General features: G+C 39.4%; 1 protein-coding gene across 7 annotated transcripts in view; it reads left to right on the top strand.

The window, feature by feature from the left end:
* ARMC2 (armadillo repeat containing 2) overlaps window positions 1–15102 on the top strand; it is a 62358-nt gene extending 47256 nt beyond the window's left edge. For 6 of the 7 annotated variants that reach the window (XM_018078361.1, XM_018078364.2, XM_018078359.2 and 3 more), the window contains 6 exons: window positions 3758–4079; window positions 5506–5628; window positions 7472–7585; window positions 8943–9075; window positions 10364–10521; window positions 14763–15102. In XM_018078361.1, coding sequence (XP_017933850.1) covers window positions 3758–4079; window positions 5506–5628; window positions 7472–7585; window positions 8943–9075; window positions 10364–10521; window positions 14763–14920 — 1008 coding nt within the window. In that variant the 3' untranslated portion in view covers window positions 14921–15102. Of the gene's footprint in view, window positions 1–3757; window positions 4080–5505; window positions 5629–7471; window positions 7586–8942; window positions 9076–10363; window positions 10522–14762 lie in introns of those variants that run through there. The other variant, XM_018078363.2, reaches the window with a different exon arrangement.
* Window positions 15103–16095: the final 993 nt, after the last annotated feature.

Below are 16095 nucleotides of genomic sequence, written 5' to 3'. Positions count from 1 at the left end.
AGAACTTTTTTTGCTTTTGATACTTCCAGGTTATTCTACACCATTCTAAGCACATTTCCCCCCCCTCCTCCCCCAGCCTTTTTTTTTTTTCTCTTTAAATTGAGTTTCATTTTGTGTCAGTTGTTATTTCTGGGTTTGAACAAGAACTTTCACTTCAAGATGAATCCATACTGTGTTTACAAGAGATTAGCTCCAGGATGGTGTAACTACTGCAATTTTGTCTGTAAGTAGATTATCAGACCTTGCAAAGAGAACTCCCAGATTTTCTTTCCAAGGTGCATAATAAAGCAGAAATACGAATTTGGAAGTGAAGTGTAAATTAGATTTGAATGAGAAGCAGGGCAGATGGTAGAATTTTGACTAACTCCACTGAAGTTTGTGTAACATGGAAAGCACATTTCATTTACAGCTGATGATTCAATAGGAACACAGCTGCTGGCATCTGACCTTTTATTTTGTACTATCCCTCCCCTTCTGAGGGTGCAGGCATCAAATAAAGTAACAACAGGTACTTGGCCAGCATGCACAGACTCTGGAATGGACTCCCCTTCCTTATTTATCTTGTTTTAGTTAGAAACTATTGACCTAATTTGCTTTCCTTTCCTACTGATAAGTAAGCCTGTACTGTTTGTACCTCTGTCCATCAGGCTTTACACTGAAAGGCAGGTATACTTTAATTGCCAAGATAAACTGTTGTCAAGTTCTGTGACTCAGTAAGTACATGAGGTACCTTTGCTACTAGGGCAGTGCAAGGAATACATTTTTACAAGTAGATAAGTGAAGAAATCTTTCATATCTGTGATCAAATGTGAATGTTCCAGTTGCCAGAAGAATAACAGTTAAATGCTGATGGAGTATGTGGTACCACTACCACCTTAAAAACGAAAATATCATAGCTTCTTCACAGATAGCAGCAAAAAAAGAGACCATCTTCTCAAGTTTTTATTGATTTTTTCTTCCAATTTGTTTGTATAAGTGAGGCTGTGTAATCTCATATATAGCCTTCCACTCAGGTTTGGGTACTCTGTGGACACCACGTCTCACATGAATGCCTCACTCTAAAAAGATGAAATAACTGACTGTAATTCCTGTCTTTAATTTATCTTTAGTGTGATGCATGTTAAAACCTCCATATTATATAAACTGATCTGATAAATGTAATTTTTCCGTAAGTGTGCAAGAATATCTGAAATTCCATATGCAGTTAATACTCAAAAAATGTGGAGATGCATAGTAATCTCACTTATGTTTTTTTTTTTTCTGTGTACAAAAAGGCTCATGGACCTTGCACAGGTTTAGTCTTGCAAGCAGTTTCAAAATGTCATTCAACTTTGCATGTACTTTTTACACAGAAATTTTGAGATGTGTTTTTTACTCTTGCAGTGCTTACCCATGAGCATTTAAAAAAATATAGCCAAAAATAATACAAACCCTTGAGCTTTGTACTAGTTGGGAGAAGTCAATACCAGCTTTCCTCTTTGACTCTGTTAGTTAAATTTTCACTGGAAGATAATGAATCTTCGATACTATTCTATTAAAACCGGATATGCTTGGCTAAAAAAGAAGTGTTTTATAAGTTTGTTTTGCTCGGCTGTAGGTGGAAAGCACAGCTGAGATCACACTTCTCAAAATATCAGTTGATTGCTTTGCGGTACCTGTTTGTCTGTTTCCTGATTGGGCAGAGCTGTTGCTGGGCTGATACCATTTTGACCAAAATTAGAAAGTCAATATAAACGAGTCAAACTAGACTGCCTGCTTTTTTCAGTTCTCTCTTCTGATTCATCAGTTGTTTGTTTCAAATTTTTACAGCCTATGTGAATTGGGTGTTATGCCAGCAAAGGTGAAAGCTCTTAGTGGTTAGTCAGTAAGAATGCTCATAAAAATTTGTCTTGATGACATTTAGATGCTAGCAAAAAATATGATGCCTAGTTAAAAAAAGTGGAAGCAGGTCCTACAGAGTGATACTAAAATTAAATATATGGATGTGAGAACCTTTTCCTCACTTAGGAGACTGCTGCTTCTCATGTACGATGATAGCACTCATGTTCCCGAGAGGATGTTATTGACAATGTCTTGTGGCAGAGGCTTAAAACCTGGAACTTACTGGTGAAGGCCTGTAGGAAAGAAGGACTTGCTGCTTACACATCTTTTTTTCCTTCAGTATTAGTATGTATACTTCAACAGAGTTCAGCAGTGCCTGGTTAACTTACATTATTAATACTAGGGAGGGTTAGAATATGTGTAAATATAATTCAGATGTTTGAAGAAAAACAGCATGTAAATTGTTTAGCAAAATTCTAGGTTAGTGCAAGTGCATCTGTAAGGGTAGATGGCCCTGATATACTTGAAGAAATGCTGTTACTTTACCTGCACTGTAAAGATACAGCTACAGATTTTTCTTTTTGGAAATGAGTAGGTTTTGATGCAAGTGACAGAGGCAAATGTTTTAATTAGTTTAAACTTGGGTCACTTCAGACTTTCAGAATTTTTTTTTTTCTTATCTCATAATGCTGGGTAAGAAAAAGATGAGTATGTTGTTAAATGCCATTCAGTTAGGATCCACTAGTCTTACCACAGAAAGGCTTTATCTCAGTATGTACAATTCTCTATCCCACTGAAGATCAGGCTAGAAAGTGCTTTAAGAGAGCAACTTGGTTAAATCATGAGATCTCGAGGTACTTTATAAAAATACTTATCACTTAGCAATGATAAGAATAAAAGGGTAGGAAGAGCACAAAAAATCAAAATAGAAAAAAAAACCAACACAAAATGAGATGCAACCAAAAAGGGACATAAAAAGAAACAAGAAAACTTTTTATAGTAGAGTAAGGAGACAATAAGGAAATAATTGCTCTAGTGTTCAGAAGAACGTGAACATTATTGACAGATGTCACTGTGAATAGTGAAGTGCTTTTTTTTGTGGAATGCCTTTTTTTGCTTCTTTTTTAAAAGGGTTAAGTATGACCAAATGAATAATCTGTACTTCAGCCTAAGTTCATTTATCACTAAAAAATGAGCTGGAGCATATTTAAATATCTTCAAAACAGCTAGGCCTGATGCAATTTACCTTTGGTGTTTACAAAAGGACAGAAAGGGGATTCCGATCACTGGGATTCTTGAAAAATTGTATAGAATTTCAAGGTTGTAGGGCGCTTGTTTTTAAAAGAAGAAACAGGAGGAACTGGAGAATAACAGACCAGTCAACTTAGATTACATTTCTGGTAAAAATCTGGAACAAATAATCTGGCTATCTGTAAGCAATTGAAATTAACTATGAAATGAGTAAGATCTAACATGGCTTTAACAGTAATAACTCAGTGGAACGGAGTTTAACCTCTGCAATCATTACCAGGCCCAGAGGAGGAAAGGTTGTGGTCTTTGCCCATCACAGCTGACACTTGAAAGATTAGTAAGCTCTAGTCCATATGATTGTTCTAGTTATGTAAAGTGCTGTTTTAAGACGTTTTAAGATTACTGTGGGCTTGGTAAAAATAGATGACCTATACTAAGTATATCCCATTAGTAATTACCCCAATGCTATCCTAGTTCTCTCAGACATTTTTGATTTCTTATGTGATTTGGGTTATGAAAACGGTAGCATAAAAAATTATTTCTAGGTGCTGTATCTGGAATTCTTCAGTCATTCTGGATGTGCTATTACCTGAATTGTGAAGCAAATAAAGTATTATCGTTTTAAGCAGCTCATACCTTCTGATGTTTTCCATGTAATATGGTTTGTTTATTTATTTTACTGCAGGATTTAGTTGTCCGTATCGTCTTCATTCTTGGTAATTTAACAGCAAAGAATAACCAGGCCCGTGAGCAATTTTTTAAAGAAAAGGAAAGCGTTAACACCTTGACATCATTATTCCAAACCTACTACGAACTTGATTTGAATGCACAGACATGGTACCATGATAGAGAAGGAAAAGGAAAAAACCACCTAAAGCATCCTTCAGAAGCAGAAGATGTTATGATAAAACTGATAAGAGTGCTGGCCAATCTCTCAATTCATCCCAGCATAGGAGCCACCCTGGCAGCTGCTCATCGTGTTGTTGAATTACTTGTTACCGTACTAGGTAATAAAATCTACGTTGTGTTTGTTATCTTCCTTCAGCCTATAATGAGAGTTCAGGATTTTTCATTGCAAAAAAAACCAAAGTCAATTTGCTGATATTCATACGTAGAAGGCCTGTTTGAGACAGTGGATGCATTGCTGCTTTGATACAGACTTTTCAGTATCTGGGGAAAGATGTTGTAGAAGTGTTTAATTCAGTGATTAGATTTGCAGATATGATCATTAGGATAAGAAAACAAATTTTATTTTAAACGCATCTCACTGAGAGTTCATGTATAAGGGAAGTTTGTTCTTGTCAGGTGCTACATAGATGTTTTTGGTGGTGGTATTTTTTTTAAGGTTTGCATTTTTTGTGACTGTTCTCAATTAAGTATTCTTTTTGTTCTCTGCGCCCATAACTTTCAGCCTGCTCAAAGAAATTTCTCATATTTTTTTCTTCTTTTTCCAACCTTTTAGCTCTTTTGGATGGAAGAGCGTGTCCCTCTCCTGCCAAATGGAGGCTTAGGACTGTAGTTCCTTTACCACTTACCGATCCCTTTGTAAATCTAATAACAGAGTAGGACTGGGTTTGTTGTCCCTGTAACAGAGTTTAGCACTGACAAGATACATCTCAGACGGCTCAGTGTATTTTACTCTGTGATGAGAACATTAAATATGTTAAGACAATCAACCTGATTATACTCTATCTTATAGTCATGGGGGATTAGAGAAGGCAGACTCACAACTGCATTCTCTCTCATGGGTTGAAACTGTCTCAATGTCTTAATCATTGTGTAAAAGCTTTTGAGCTTCAAAGCTTCTCTCTGCTAGCCTCCCCTCTTCTTGAGCACTCAGTTTACTACATCAGTCAGTTTACTACAAAATGTTCTCTCTCCCCTCTTTTATTTCCTTCACTCTTGGTTTCTGAGGCCAGAAACCTCAGATAAATCGGTATACACAACTTTCAGACTTACACATGGGATTTTACGCTGGTTAACATTCTGTCAGGAACTCTAAGAGAATCTTTCAAATATTGTTAAAGATTTTTTGTCCAATTTTTTTTTCAAGGTACCTAACATTTCAGTATAATAGTCCTTGGTATTTCTCTGTGTCTGTCCCATAGCCCTATTTCTGCATGTGGATTCTCCTCAGTGCCATCTTCAAATAGCAAATAGGTTCTGTAAAATGCCTTAACTAACTAGATTTTAAATTGTTTCCTTAATCACAATGATTTCTCTAAATTGATAGTTGTAAAGAGTGACTTTGTATTGCCATTTTTGGATCGGGTGTTCCTGTTAGCTTCTGCCATGTTCCTGAAAAACAGAATAGTTGACTATAATAGTGGCCATGTAAACTATTACTCAGTTTGCTTTTGAGATCTAATGCACTCCTAAGTCAGAATCATGTGCGTGTGAATCTACATATATTTTGTGGGTTTTGACTCTCAGAATACAAGTCCATCGATGACTGTGAAGAGCTGGTCATCAATGCTGCCACAACAATCAACAATTTGTCCTACTACCAAGTGGAGAGTTCTGTGGTTCAAGACAAGAAGCTGCACATTGCTGAAAGTAAGGACTTTTAAAATACTACTTTTTGTATAGCTTTTAGAAAGTGAAAATATTTTGACATAACAGAAAGTAAAGACACTGATAGTGTTTGTGGTATCATATTGTAGGAATATAAAGCTCATAGGGCTAAATTCTTCCCATAATGATTTCTGATTCTTTTGGAAAGTAATTCTGTGACTTATATGAAAGTAGCTGAGTTGTTGACAAAACCCCTTCCTTGACTCCCCAAAGGAATTTACCATATTGTTTTCTGTGTAGCAATTTTTGCTAGATTTGTTAAAAATCCATATACCTGAGTCAAAATAATCATGTGGCTTTTTACTTCTCATCAGGGTACAGTAAGATTTTTTTTTTTCTTCTCGATACTTTCTGTACCTGCAAAATCTGATTTCTGTCACTTTCTGGCTTATAAATCCATTGTAGTGGGGGATTCTCTCCCCCGTGACAGTATGGACAGCAATAATTTAGTGATGTGTAGGAACTGCAACTGAGTTCTGGGTCTCAGTGTGTTAATGTTGTGCAAAAGGTAGAGTTTATGTCTTGCATATCTTTCTGTCTAAATAGACAAGGCATGGGGGAGAGACAGAACCTGAAGTTTGCACAACAGGTAGAACGAGGAGTAGGAAAAAATATCCTGGCTGTCAACCTAGTGTCCTGACTGGTAGAGGTAACAGTTCTGCTGTTCTGTCATGACTCATTTTGTCACCTATAAGCCAGCTGCCTCTTACTGCTGGTTGGAAAATGTGGAAACAAATTACTTCTCTGCCTGTCCCATTTGCTCTCCCTCTTCTGTTTTGGTCGTTAGCATGTGAAACTAGTGCCATCACCTTTCCTCTGCCTGAACTGAGGAAAGAGAACCCTTTGATGGAAGACCAGCAGGCTTCCTCCTCCAGGAGACATTTTGAGAATATTTACTGATACAAGTGGTGGTTCCCAAAGACAAAAAATAATAATTTCAGATGTTTCTTTAAGACAAGTTCAAGACATGTTCAGTATTGCAACATTCAGAGACAGAAGTAATGGGAACTAAGCCAACCTCTACTCTATATTTATTTCCTTCACTTTTCTGTGGTAGAAGTGTTAAGGGTTGACTTATTTAAATCCTGTATATGATGGACTGATTTCAGTGGTTTGTGTCATACAGAAGACTGATAAATGTAACTTCTGTAACATCGCTCCTTTGCCATGCAACAAACCCCCCCATGATGATAGCTCTTCCTATGAAATGCTGGAGTTCTCATTCTGCTGCTGAAGTTACACACTAATCATATATTAAGCTGCTAAGCAGGAAAGCAGCAAGGAAGTGAATGCTTCGGATTGAGACAATATTAAGTAGCTGCTGAGAGAAAATGTGCTTCCTTGTTATAGCAGGAATGAGAGAAAAGAGAGCTAATGTCAGAAAATAATTTGAGTTTTAGGAGACATCCCACTATAAGACCATCCGTTCAGGATCTGAATCAATTCTCTTATATATTACAACTTTTTTTTAATTATGTCTTGCTGGATTTCCACATGAGCCCACTCAAAAATGCATAGCAAACCTGGCTCCCATTATTACAACTGTGCTTGGACTGTGTCCATAACTGTTTATTCCTTTGCATTTAGCCCCATATTGGAGCTCTTTGTCTCATCTTCAAAACCCTACACAATTTAGTTCTCACTCTACCATCAGCTCACCCCCTTCACTGCCACCAGACAGACAACTGTATATTTCTTAAATATAAGAAATTTCTTATATTTGTTGCTGTTGCTGCTTGCTTCTGATACTCATTGATAAGAAGCCAAGCACGTATTTGTGATATACAGGTAATTGTTTTTGTTTCATTTCTCTGCAAACCAATAGTGCTTTTGAAGCTGTTAATGAGCAACAATATGGATGGAGTTGTGGAGGCTGTCAGAGTCTTTGGCAATCTTTCCCAGTATCATGAGGTCTGTGACTTCATCATGCAGAAAAAGAGTGAGTTGCTTTTGCATTTGTACGACTCCTGTTTTTAAATGTCCATGGTTCTGAAAAGAAAAGATTGTTAATAAGCTGTCTCAGTTAAAGGGTAGAAGCAATCTTCCCTGATGTTTTGCAAATTAGGCAAACATTAGAATCCAATAATAGTCATTATAAACACCATTTTATTTCAGTTTCATTAAAATGGAAATATTGGATTAGCAAAATACACTATGGTGCTTTCACAAAGGTAAATACTACAAAACCTCTGTTTTTCCTAAAGATTCAAATTTTGAAATTTCCCTTCGCTCATCAAGCTTTCCAAATCCTACAGGTTAGTAGTGGTATGATATAAAATGAAAATCTGACTAAATTCTCATTTAGGTTCATAATCACATATTTTTGATACCATGTTCAGCAGTTAGTTAGCACTTTGTAAGATGCCTCAACAAAGAGAGCTCCTGTTTGCCTCTGGGTGAAGTAGGATACAAGTCTTCTCAAGTCCTTTTGCTTTGGGTATCTAAAGAGCTTTGGGAAAAATGGCAACTCCTTGCTATCCACAGAGGGTGTGTCATCAGTTTAATTAGACACCAGTTCACTGTAAATTTTCTTGGTATCTACCTGTCAGCGCTGAAAGCAAGGTGATACACCACAATATGCAACCCTTTATATCAAGTGTGGACAAAGCACCATTTTTGGAGGTAAAGGGAGAACTGACACTTAGTAGCTGGTTGCTGGTGAACTGTCTCAGTCAAAGGACTGAATTTTCCAGCTGGGAGAGGCTGTGGACGGTGTGCCAAGCTCAGGAAGAGCTGAGAGGCTGCCTCTCCTTTAGGCAAGACTGACTCCCTTGCTGGGGTTGCCTCCACAGTGTCCCCAGTGTCAGCAAGCGCTGCGAGACGCTGCACGTCCAGCCTCTGCTTCTTGCTTGTCTCCCACAGGAGCCCCAGGCTGCAGCAGTTGCAGCTGGACTCAGTGCTGTCTGGGGCAACCCTGCCACTCAGATTGAAGAACAGTGCCAGATGCCAAATCCTAGCAGTTTCTGCTGACTATGCAATTGAAAGGAGGGTGATGCTTTTAAGAAATAAACTTCAATTCAGTTTGGTCAACTTGACGTCTTCTGAATTGGATTTTCACATTTCTTTAGTGTATTTTTATAAAATAAAATAAATTAAAATAAAACTGTTGTTCTGCATGATGTTATACTCTCAGTCATGCACCTGTTTTACAAATGTCATAGTTATATGCTACAAGGTGAAGTTTTTGGGTAGGGTATCCTGCTTTCTAAGGATACATTTTTAATAAGTGTGTTGTAATGGCACTTGTATGGTAAGTCCATCTTCCCAGTAATACTCTTTCCTTCTTTACAATCCAGTATACAAGTTCATGATTGCTTTGCTTGATTCCAAGAACCACGATGTCTGTTTTTCTGCCTGTGGAGTTCTGCTCAATCTCACAGTAGATAAGAACAAAGGAGCTTTTCTGATGGAAGAAGGAGGAATTGGAAAGTAAGTTCCTGATTGTGCTTATGAAAAAGGCAATTTTGAGTAGTTTATCCAAAACATTGCAATTGGATTGTTTTTTACTGGGGCTGGTAACTTGTAATAAAGATGCCAGCATAGAAGATAAATTGGCACCTGATGTTCATCCAGAAAGAGCCTTTCATATGGGGATTTTTTTGCAGAGGCATTAAAGTGGTTTAGCCTACTGTAGAGCCAAAACCCATAGAATAATCTCCCAAAGATCCTGCTGATATATACAGCAGAGAAGAGCACCATACTACAGAGCAACTAAGGTATGGCTTTGCAGTAGCTACTTATGCTCAACTCAGCTGGATCCTATGTGGGCTCCAGTTAATAGGCACCTTTAATGTGTATCTGGTGTGACTGTGAAGGTTACTTCAGGAACAATGATATCCCACATGGTGTGTTGAAATTCTTGTAACTACTTAGTACTGTAGGGAGAACTATCTGATGTAGCCATGCTCGGCAGAGAACAGCTCCTGAGTCTCCTCTCTCTGGGAGTTCAAGTTTAAGGCACTGATATTATAAGGGATATTAAATCTTGATGCAACACTTGTAGCTTTGATGTTCAGATAATAGCGGATCTAGCTTAATTGGAGGAACATGAAAGATCATGTTCCCATGCTTATAAAGCAGTTGGTCCAACCCACATTTATGAAACAATAAGCTTTCCTGTTCATACATCATATAATTACTTTTTTATACAGTGTAAACAATGCATAATCTTCTCATCCTTCCTTCCCATGTTTTAGTTAACTTACAATATAAAGCTGAAAAAGTAGAGTGAAAACAAGTTACAGGCAAATTGAATAAATGTGAGAAATTTCTATTATATATTCTGTAGCATATAGAATCATAAATTTGAAATTTTCTGTACTGTGTCTGAAAATTTGTGAAGGAAAAACAGTAACAGCATTTGGACAGTCACAAATTGTAATGAAATTTGATAGAATTTTAGTGTCCCTGAAATGGTTACATTTATGATGCATGTCAGTGAAATTGGCCAATTGGGTTAAAAAGTTATAGGGGATGGACAGGTACAGGCAGCATACACATGTACATGTAGACAAAAGGCATGTTCATATCCTTAGGGAACTACGCTGAATGAAAAGGGTGAAGTTACTGAGGAAGAAAACAGCATCTGAAGTTTATTAACATAGAATTTTCCTGCAAACTTTCATAGAGTTTGCTGACATTTCTAGACTTACAGATTTTGAAGGACTCAGGAGAAAATTCGATGGAGCAAACCACTGTTTTTGTTTGGTACTGACAGGTTAGTTGACTGTTTGCAAGACTTTGGGCCGGCAGACTGGCAGCTGTCTTGTTTGATATGCAAAACCCTGTGGAACTACAGTGAAAACTTCACAAGTGCAGCCTCGTGCTTTGGAGGAGATACCAACACGTTGCTGGTGCTGCTCACATCACTTTTAGGTGAGATTCATAATCTTGGTCGCTTTTCCTCAATAAAAGAAATGGAAGAAGCAAAATCAAAGCAGTATTAGTTTGGTTGGGAAGCCTGTCATGTGGCTTTAAGTGGTTGACTGGTTTAGACTATCCAGCAACACAGTGGTCTGTTGCCATTCAGCACATTCCCTCAGGTCTTACAGATTGCCAGGGTAGAATTTTCTGCTGTCACTGCCCACTCTAGTTTGCCTACTTTGCATGCTTCTAATGCTTTCCACCAGCTGCCTTTTTGCCTGCTTAGACCTTCAGTGCATACCTTTCACTGGGTGTGGGCCCTTCTGGCCTCAGAGGTCACTGCAGGTGTTGTGAGGAGCAAGGGCTTGGCTGTGATGCACCTGGTTACTCCACAGTGCACACCGGACACCACTGGGGAATATGGCTTTTCCCCTCAGCCAGAGGTCTCTGGGGTGCAGCAGGCTGAGCTTGATGCTTGGCCACCCTTCTTTGCTCAGCATGGCCTCTTTGCGAGCGAGGACAACATTGTGGCAATGTCTCATCTGCTCCCAAAACTCCTCCACAAATGCAGGCTGGAAGGGGAATGTTTGGACCCTGATGCGCTTACCCAGTTGGATCTTTTCATCTGGACACTTAACTTTTGCTTCAAATTTTATAGACTTTAGTTGCTTTGTGATAGTCCTATAGTCAGTAGATGTAATTTTCGTTCTTTTTTTTTGAGCACTGCTTTACTTATGATTTTATTTTGGGCAGGTCATTTGCAATTTTCTTTAAAAACACTTGAATCTTTAAAATGTCAATGAAATGGAAGGAAACTAACTTATTTTGATATGGTTTTAATTGGAAATTGAGTAAAGATGTATGCTTGCTGTCAGACCCACACAGAATGTGAGATCCCCGTGATCTCTTGTTTTTAGACAATGAGAAAAGTGGGTGAATTTGTGAGGATTTACCTGAAAATATCAGTATTTCAAGGTTATTAGTGCACTTTTTAACATTCTGCAACTTTACAGCCACAATCATGCATGAAATTTCTGGCATGCAGCAAGGAATATATATCTTCATTTTAGAAAATTTGTACTTACTTTTTCCTCTGCATTTAACAATGCTTATTTGAGCAATTGATTTGATTGCAGAGTGCAGGCTGGATAGTAATTGTGACTCTCATTAACAGGTACATCTGTCATGAACTGGAAGTTCATGTATGATTGCAATTGCAGTTGCAATTGTGATTGTAATGCAACTGTAATGACAATTAAAAAGAGGTTAGAATGAAATCAGAGGGCTAGTCTTTCTTCACACTGTAGTCAGAAGAGTAGCTGTAAGAGGAGCACATCTTACTCATTGGATCTGGTTCCTCTGTGTGCAAAGAGCCAACAAATCTTAGTAATAGCAGCTGGTTAATACTGTCCTATATCTTCCTCCTCCCATTGTATTCAGTAACAGCCTTGAACTGTCATTGCTCTGATTCTATCATTCAGGAAGCAGGAGGCAACTGCTGACCATCAGTGAACTCTACTTAAGCGTCAGCACACCCTCAGGAAGCGGAAAAAGTGGAGCATGGCACAGCAACACCTCACTTCACCTGCTGTGCTTGGCCTCCTCCCCTTTATTTTTCCCTCCACTACCTGGCACAAGATGACAAGAGATTATGAGGGAGCTAAAAGGGAGTGGAAATAGCCTGAAAAGATGCTGGGCCCAAGAGAGAAGCTGGACAAAAGACACCATTTATTTCTCTTTTTCCCTGCCTAATCCCCAGAGCCTGATATGCAGCAGCACTGCTTTCCAGTGGCACTTGTCATTTGTCTTCTTTCAGCTGCTCTCGAGTTCCACGTCACTTTACTGGCTCAAAGCTTCTGGAGTCTGATGTTCCCAGGCCCCTGGCAGCAGCTTTGCCTTGTTCCAGGCCCTCGAGAATAGCAGTGGAGATGAACCTCTATCTTTATAACATTCTTCTGTTTGGTCATTCAGTGAAATTTCTTTTCTCCTTGCTCTTTCCAGACTTTTTCTTCTACTCATCTTTACCTCCACTATCATTTCGAGGAGGTTATTTTGGAATCTCAGTACATGTGAACTCTTGCATGACGTGCTAGTAGCTTCCAGGGCTCCTGGCCCCTGTCTTGCCAGTGTTACAAGGATGGGTAGCCCTTGCAGACCACTGAGGTCTGCACTCTGGTCTTCAGCTTCCCCCATAGTGTGCAGACCCAGTGTGCTTGTCTTTTCCCTGGGCTTGCAGCCAGTTCATATGCTATTTGGCCAGTACCCAATTTTCCTAGTTTTTGCGGAGAGTCGTGGGAAAATTAAATTATCTGAGGATGTACAGCTTGCGTGTGGAACACTGATCCTTGCTGATCCACAGTGTTACTCACATTCTGTTTTGGGAAATTTACTGTTTCAGTTCAACACTTCAGCTTTGAACTGGTTCTGACCCTTGTTCTTGTAGTACTGGAATTCTTGACCTCAGTGATTCCGTAAACATTCAATCAACTTCTGGGAGCAACAGCTGTCTACTAAAAGGGAGAAATGTTTCTTGCTCTGTGTTAGAGATAGTTAATTTGGGCAGAAAAATCAGGAGTAGGCAAAGCAATTCTCCCTGAAAACAAGGCCCATAATCCCTTATCTTCCCCTTCAGGTTCTTTCACTTCTCTGCTGCTAGGAGTCGTTTTAGGTATGTTGGGTTACTGTGCCATTGATATGACAAGAGCAGACTGGCACAAGTTGCAGTAATATGAAGTTCCAATTAAACATTAGGAAAAGAAATTTCCATCATGGCAGGGGCCAGGCACTGGAACAGCCTGCTCAGAAAGTCTGTGGAATCTCCATCCTTGGAGATGGTCAGTACTCAACAGTACATGGACCAGAGCAACATGGTGGCTCTGCTCCAGAAGTTCTGTCCAACCTAAATTATCCTATGATATCATCAAATGTGGATCTGATGACTGAGGCTGGATTTTCTCTCTGATTACAGGTTTTCTTCCTGCAGAGATATGACATCCATCTTGAAAGAATGGGTCTTTTCTCTTTATTTTATTACAGAAAGGCTTTAAATGGCATTTCTTTATGCAGAACCCCTTTTGTAATCTACCTCACGTTTAATTTTGGTAGTTTAGAAACAGTGTAGTGGCACAGAAGTCAGGTACTGTTTGCAGTTGCCGGTAGCTTTGTATGAACCAGAGCCCATCTCCATGCACAAGGAATATTGCTCTTTCCTTTCTAGCTGTTGCAGCTCAGGCCATCTGCTCTGCACAGGCACCTTGGCATGCTTTTGGATGCATGAGCATCTCCTTTCTACACAAAGTTTGACTCAAAATGTGGGAACTGAAGTTTCTCTTCAGCCCCAAGTTGTCTTACCTGCTGTGACTGTGCAGTAAGCTCCCTGACAGAGTTACTCGTTTAACATGTTGTGAATCTGGTGCTCTTTCATAGCCTAGACCAAAGGTAAGTCACACTTGACACTCCCATTTAGAGCAGGATTCCACCTTCATTTTAGGCCCATTTATGGTCTAAAGTAAAGTACCCTAATGTCAAATATCCTCCTGTTAAACTGTATGAAAACATTTGTTCAGCATTATCAGCTGTGGATTCTTGGATTCAGGAGAATGCTTCTGGTTGCAGACTGGTTTCTTTTTTCTGTAAGAGTTTGTCTCTTTGCCACATCCAGTGCCAGGCATAACGGAGGGGGAATAATGAGTGATGACTTCCCTTAATTCCTAACATTGCTTGCCTTTATTAAAGAGTGTTCTGTTGTTTTATTTTTTAAATTTGTGAGGAAGGGAGGGCATCTGTAATACAGTAACTAGTGTGCTTCAGTTTCCCTCAGTATGATAGTAGATAGAGTTTGAAAGGGTCTCCATGAACCAGAGTAGCAGAGCAATTTGTGACAGGGAAAACATAGTTGTAGTTAGATGAGTTGATTCCTTACCTTAGCAAAGTTGCTGTGGGTAATGTTAAATCCTGGTACTTTGCAGAGCGACAGCCCCAGTAATTGCTTGGTCTTGGAGATACAGTTTAGCTACACCTGTAAGAATAAAAGAACCTGCAATGCCCTTTTCACTGTTTTACTGACCTAAACATCCTTTATTTTCAATTCAATCTAAATCCCTCAGACAGTGATGCTCAGCTTATCTGAAGTGCAGAGTTATTTTTAAGCCATCAACGTGCACAACTGGTAAGCTGTATGTGCCGTAGTCATAAAATACATAGTTGGGTATATTTTTATTCAGAACTGATGACAATATTTTCCTTGATTGCAGATGAAAAGCTAGTGTTGGATTGCAGCCTCGAGACAGAGGGAAGGGACTCCCACAAACTACATTGGGAAAGAGAGTTCAAACCTGTGGCAGAGAAACTTCTTGATAGAATTCAAAGCCATCACTCCTTTCTTCCAGCTGTGCCTATTATTCCATTTTAGTCAGTCTTTTCTCTCTTTTTTTTTTTTTTGGTCATGTAAATTGTATAGCTTTATATTTCTAATATACCTGTATGTTGCCATGAGGAAGAAAGTTAAAGAGCGTGGCTATCTTTTGAAGAGCTTGTATGAAATTTTTGCATGTGTAATTACTTTTTACAATAGACTTGAACTGATCAAGCGGCTGCTCAGTGTGATTTGTCTGTTGATTCCATAATTTCCTGGCTGGGAAAAAGAAACAAATGTATTTGCTGAACTTTTAATTTTCAGAAGGTACTTGGACCTCTGTGGTACCAAAAATGCTGTGCAGTACAGAAGAACATTATGTGACAGGAGCCACATTTCACCTACAGACTTGTATATGATTTTACTTTATACAAAATTGTGTGACACAGTAACCCATATGCTACTTGGGCATTGTCCTATGTTCCTTCATGAGCTTCACTCTTCAGACTGAATGCTGTCAGTGGTTGGGGAAAAGTCACTTCCCTTTCCTTTGGAGATCCCCCTTTCTTTTTCTGATATTCTTTGACTGGGGTCTACAGTATCCTCCCAGCTATCCCAGCTCCTGCCTTGGCACTTACAGGATATAAGCTGTGCTGGCCTTTCCCGAATTGGGACTTCACATCTTAAGGCAAAACACTTGTATCCCTGATCAGAGATGATTTTAGCTGGTCTGTTGTGTTCTTCTTTCAGTTTTTCCAACACTCTGAGGGGCCACCTGTGTGCTTCTGCTTCTCAGACTCCTTGGCCAGTTGTCTCCCCTGAACCTGCATCTCCATCCATGGGGCAAAAAAAGACCTGTTCCTTTATGTTCCTTCTAACTGCTGCTGGCTTGTTTGTTGCTCAGTTTTCATCCTTTCAGCATGTAGAAGTCCCTGCTTGTAGCCCATGGATTAGCTCAGCAGGCGCATCGCTGGCCTCACGCATTAACAGCCTAGTTGGCTCCAGGGAGCTTTACAGACCTGACCTATTTCTCTCTTTTCTGACCTCAGATTGCTAAGAATAAACTGCTGTGTGGAGGCTGCCGGGCTCCTGCTCCTGAGGGTCAGCAGCATTGCACTGTGCTGTGTGCAGCAGGAGAGTTTCCAGCCTGGCAATCCCTGCGGAGGCTGGAAGAAGTTGTTGTTCTAAGGCAGTGATTCAGAGCTCCCTCAGTGGCACTGCTGTACCTTTGG

Source organism: Manacus vitellinus, unplaced genomic scaffold (genome assembly GCF_001715985.3).
Source record: "Manacus vitellinus isolate BGI_N305 unplaced genomic scaffold, ASM171598v3 scaffold_4_pilon, whole genome shotgun sequence".
In the NCBI taxonomy this organism is placed as follows: domain Eukaryota; kingdom Metazoa; phylum Chordata; class Aves; order Passeriformes; family Pipridae; genus Manacus; species Manacus vitellinus.
The sequence above is the reverse complement of the archived record's forward strand: the minus strand, read 5'-3'. Positions and strand labels throughout refer to the sequence as shown.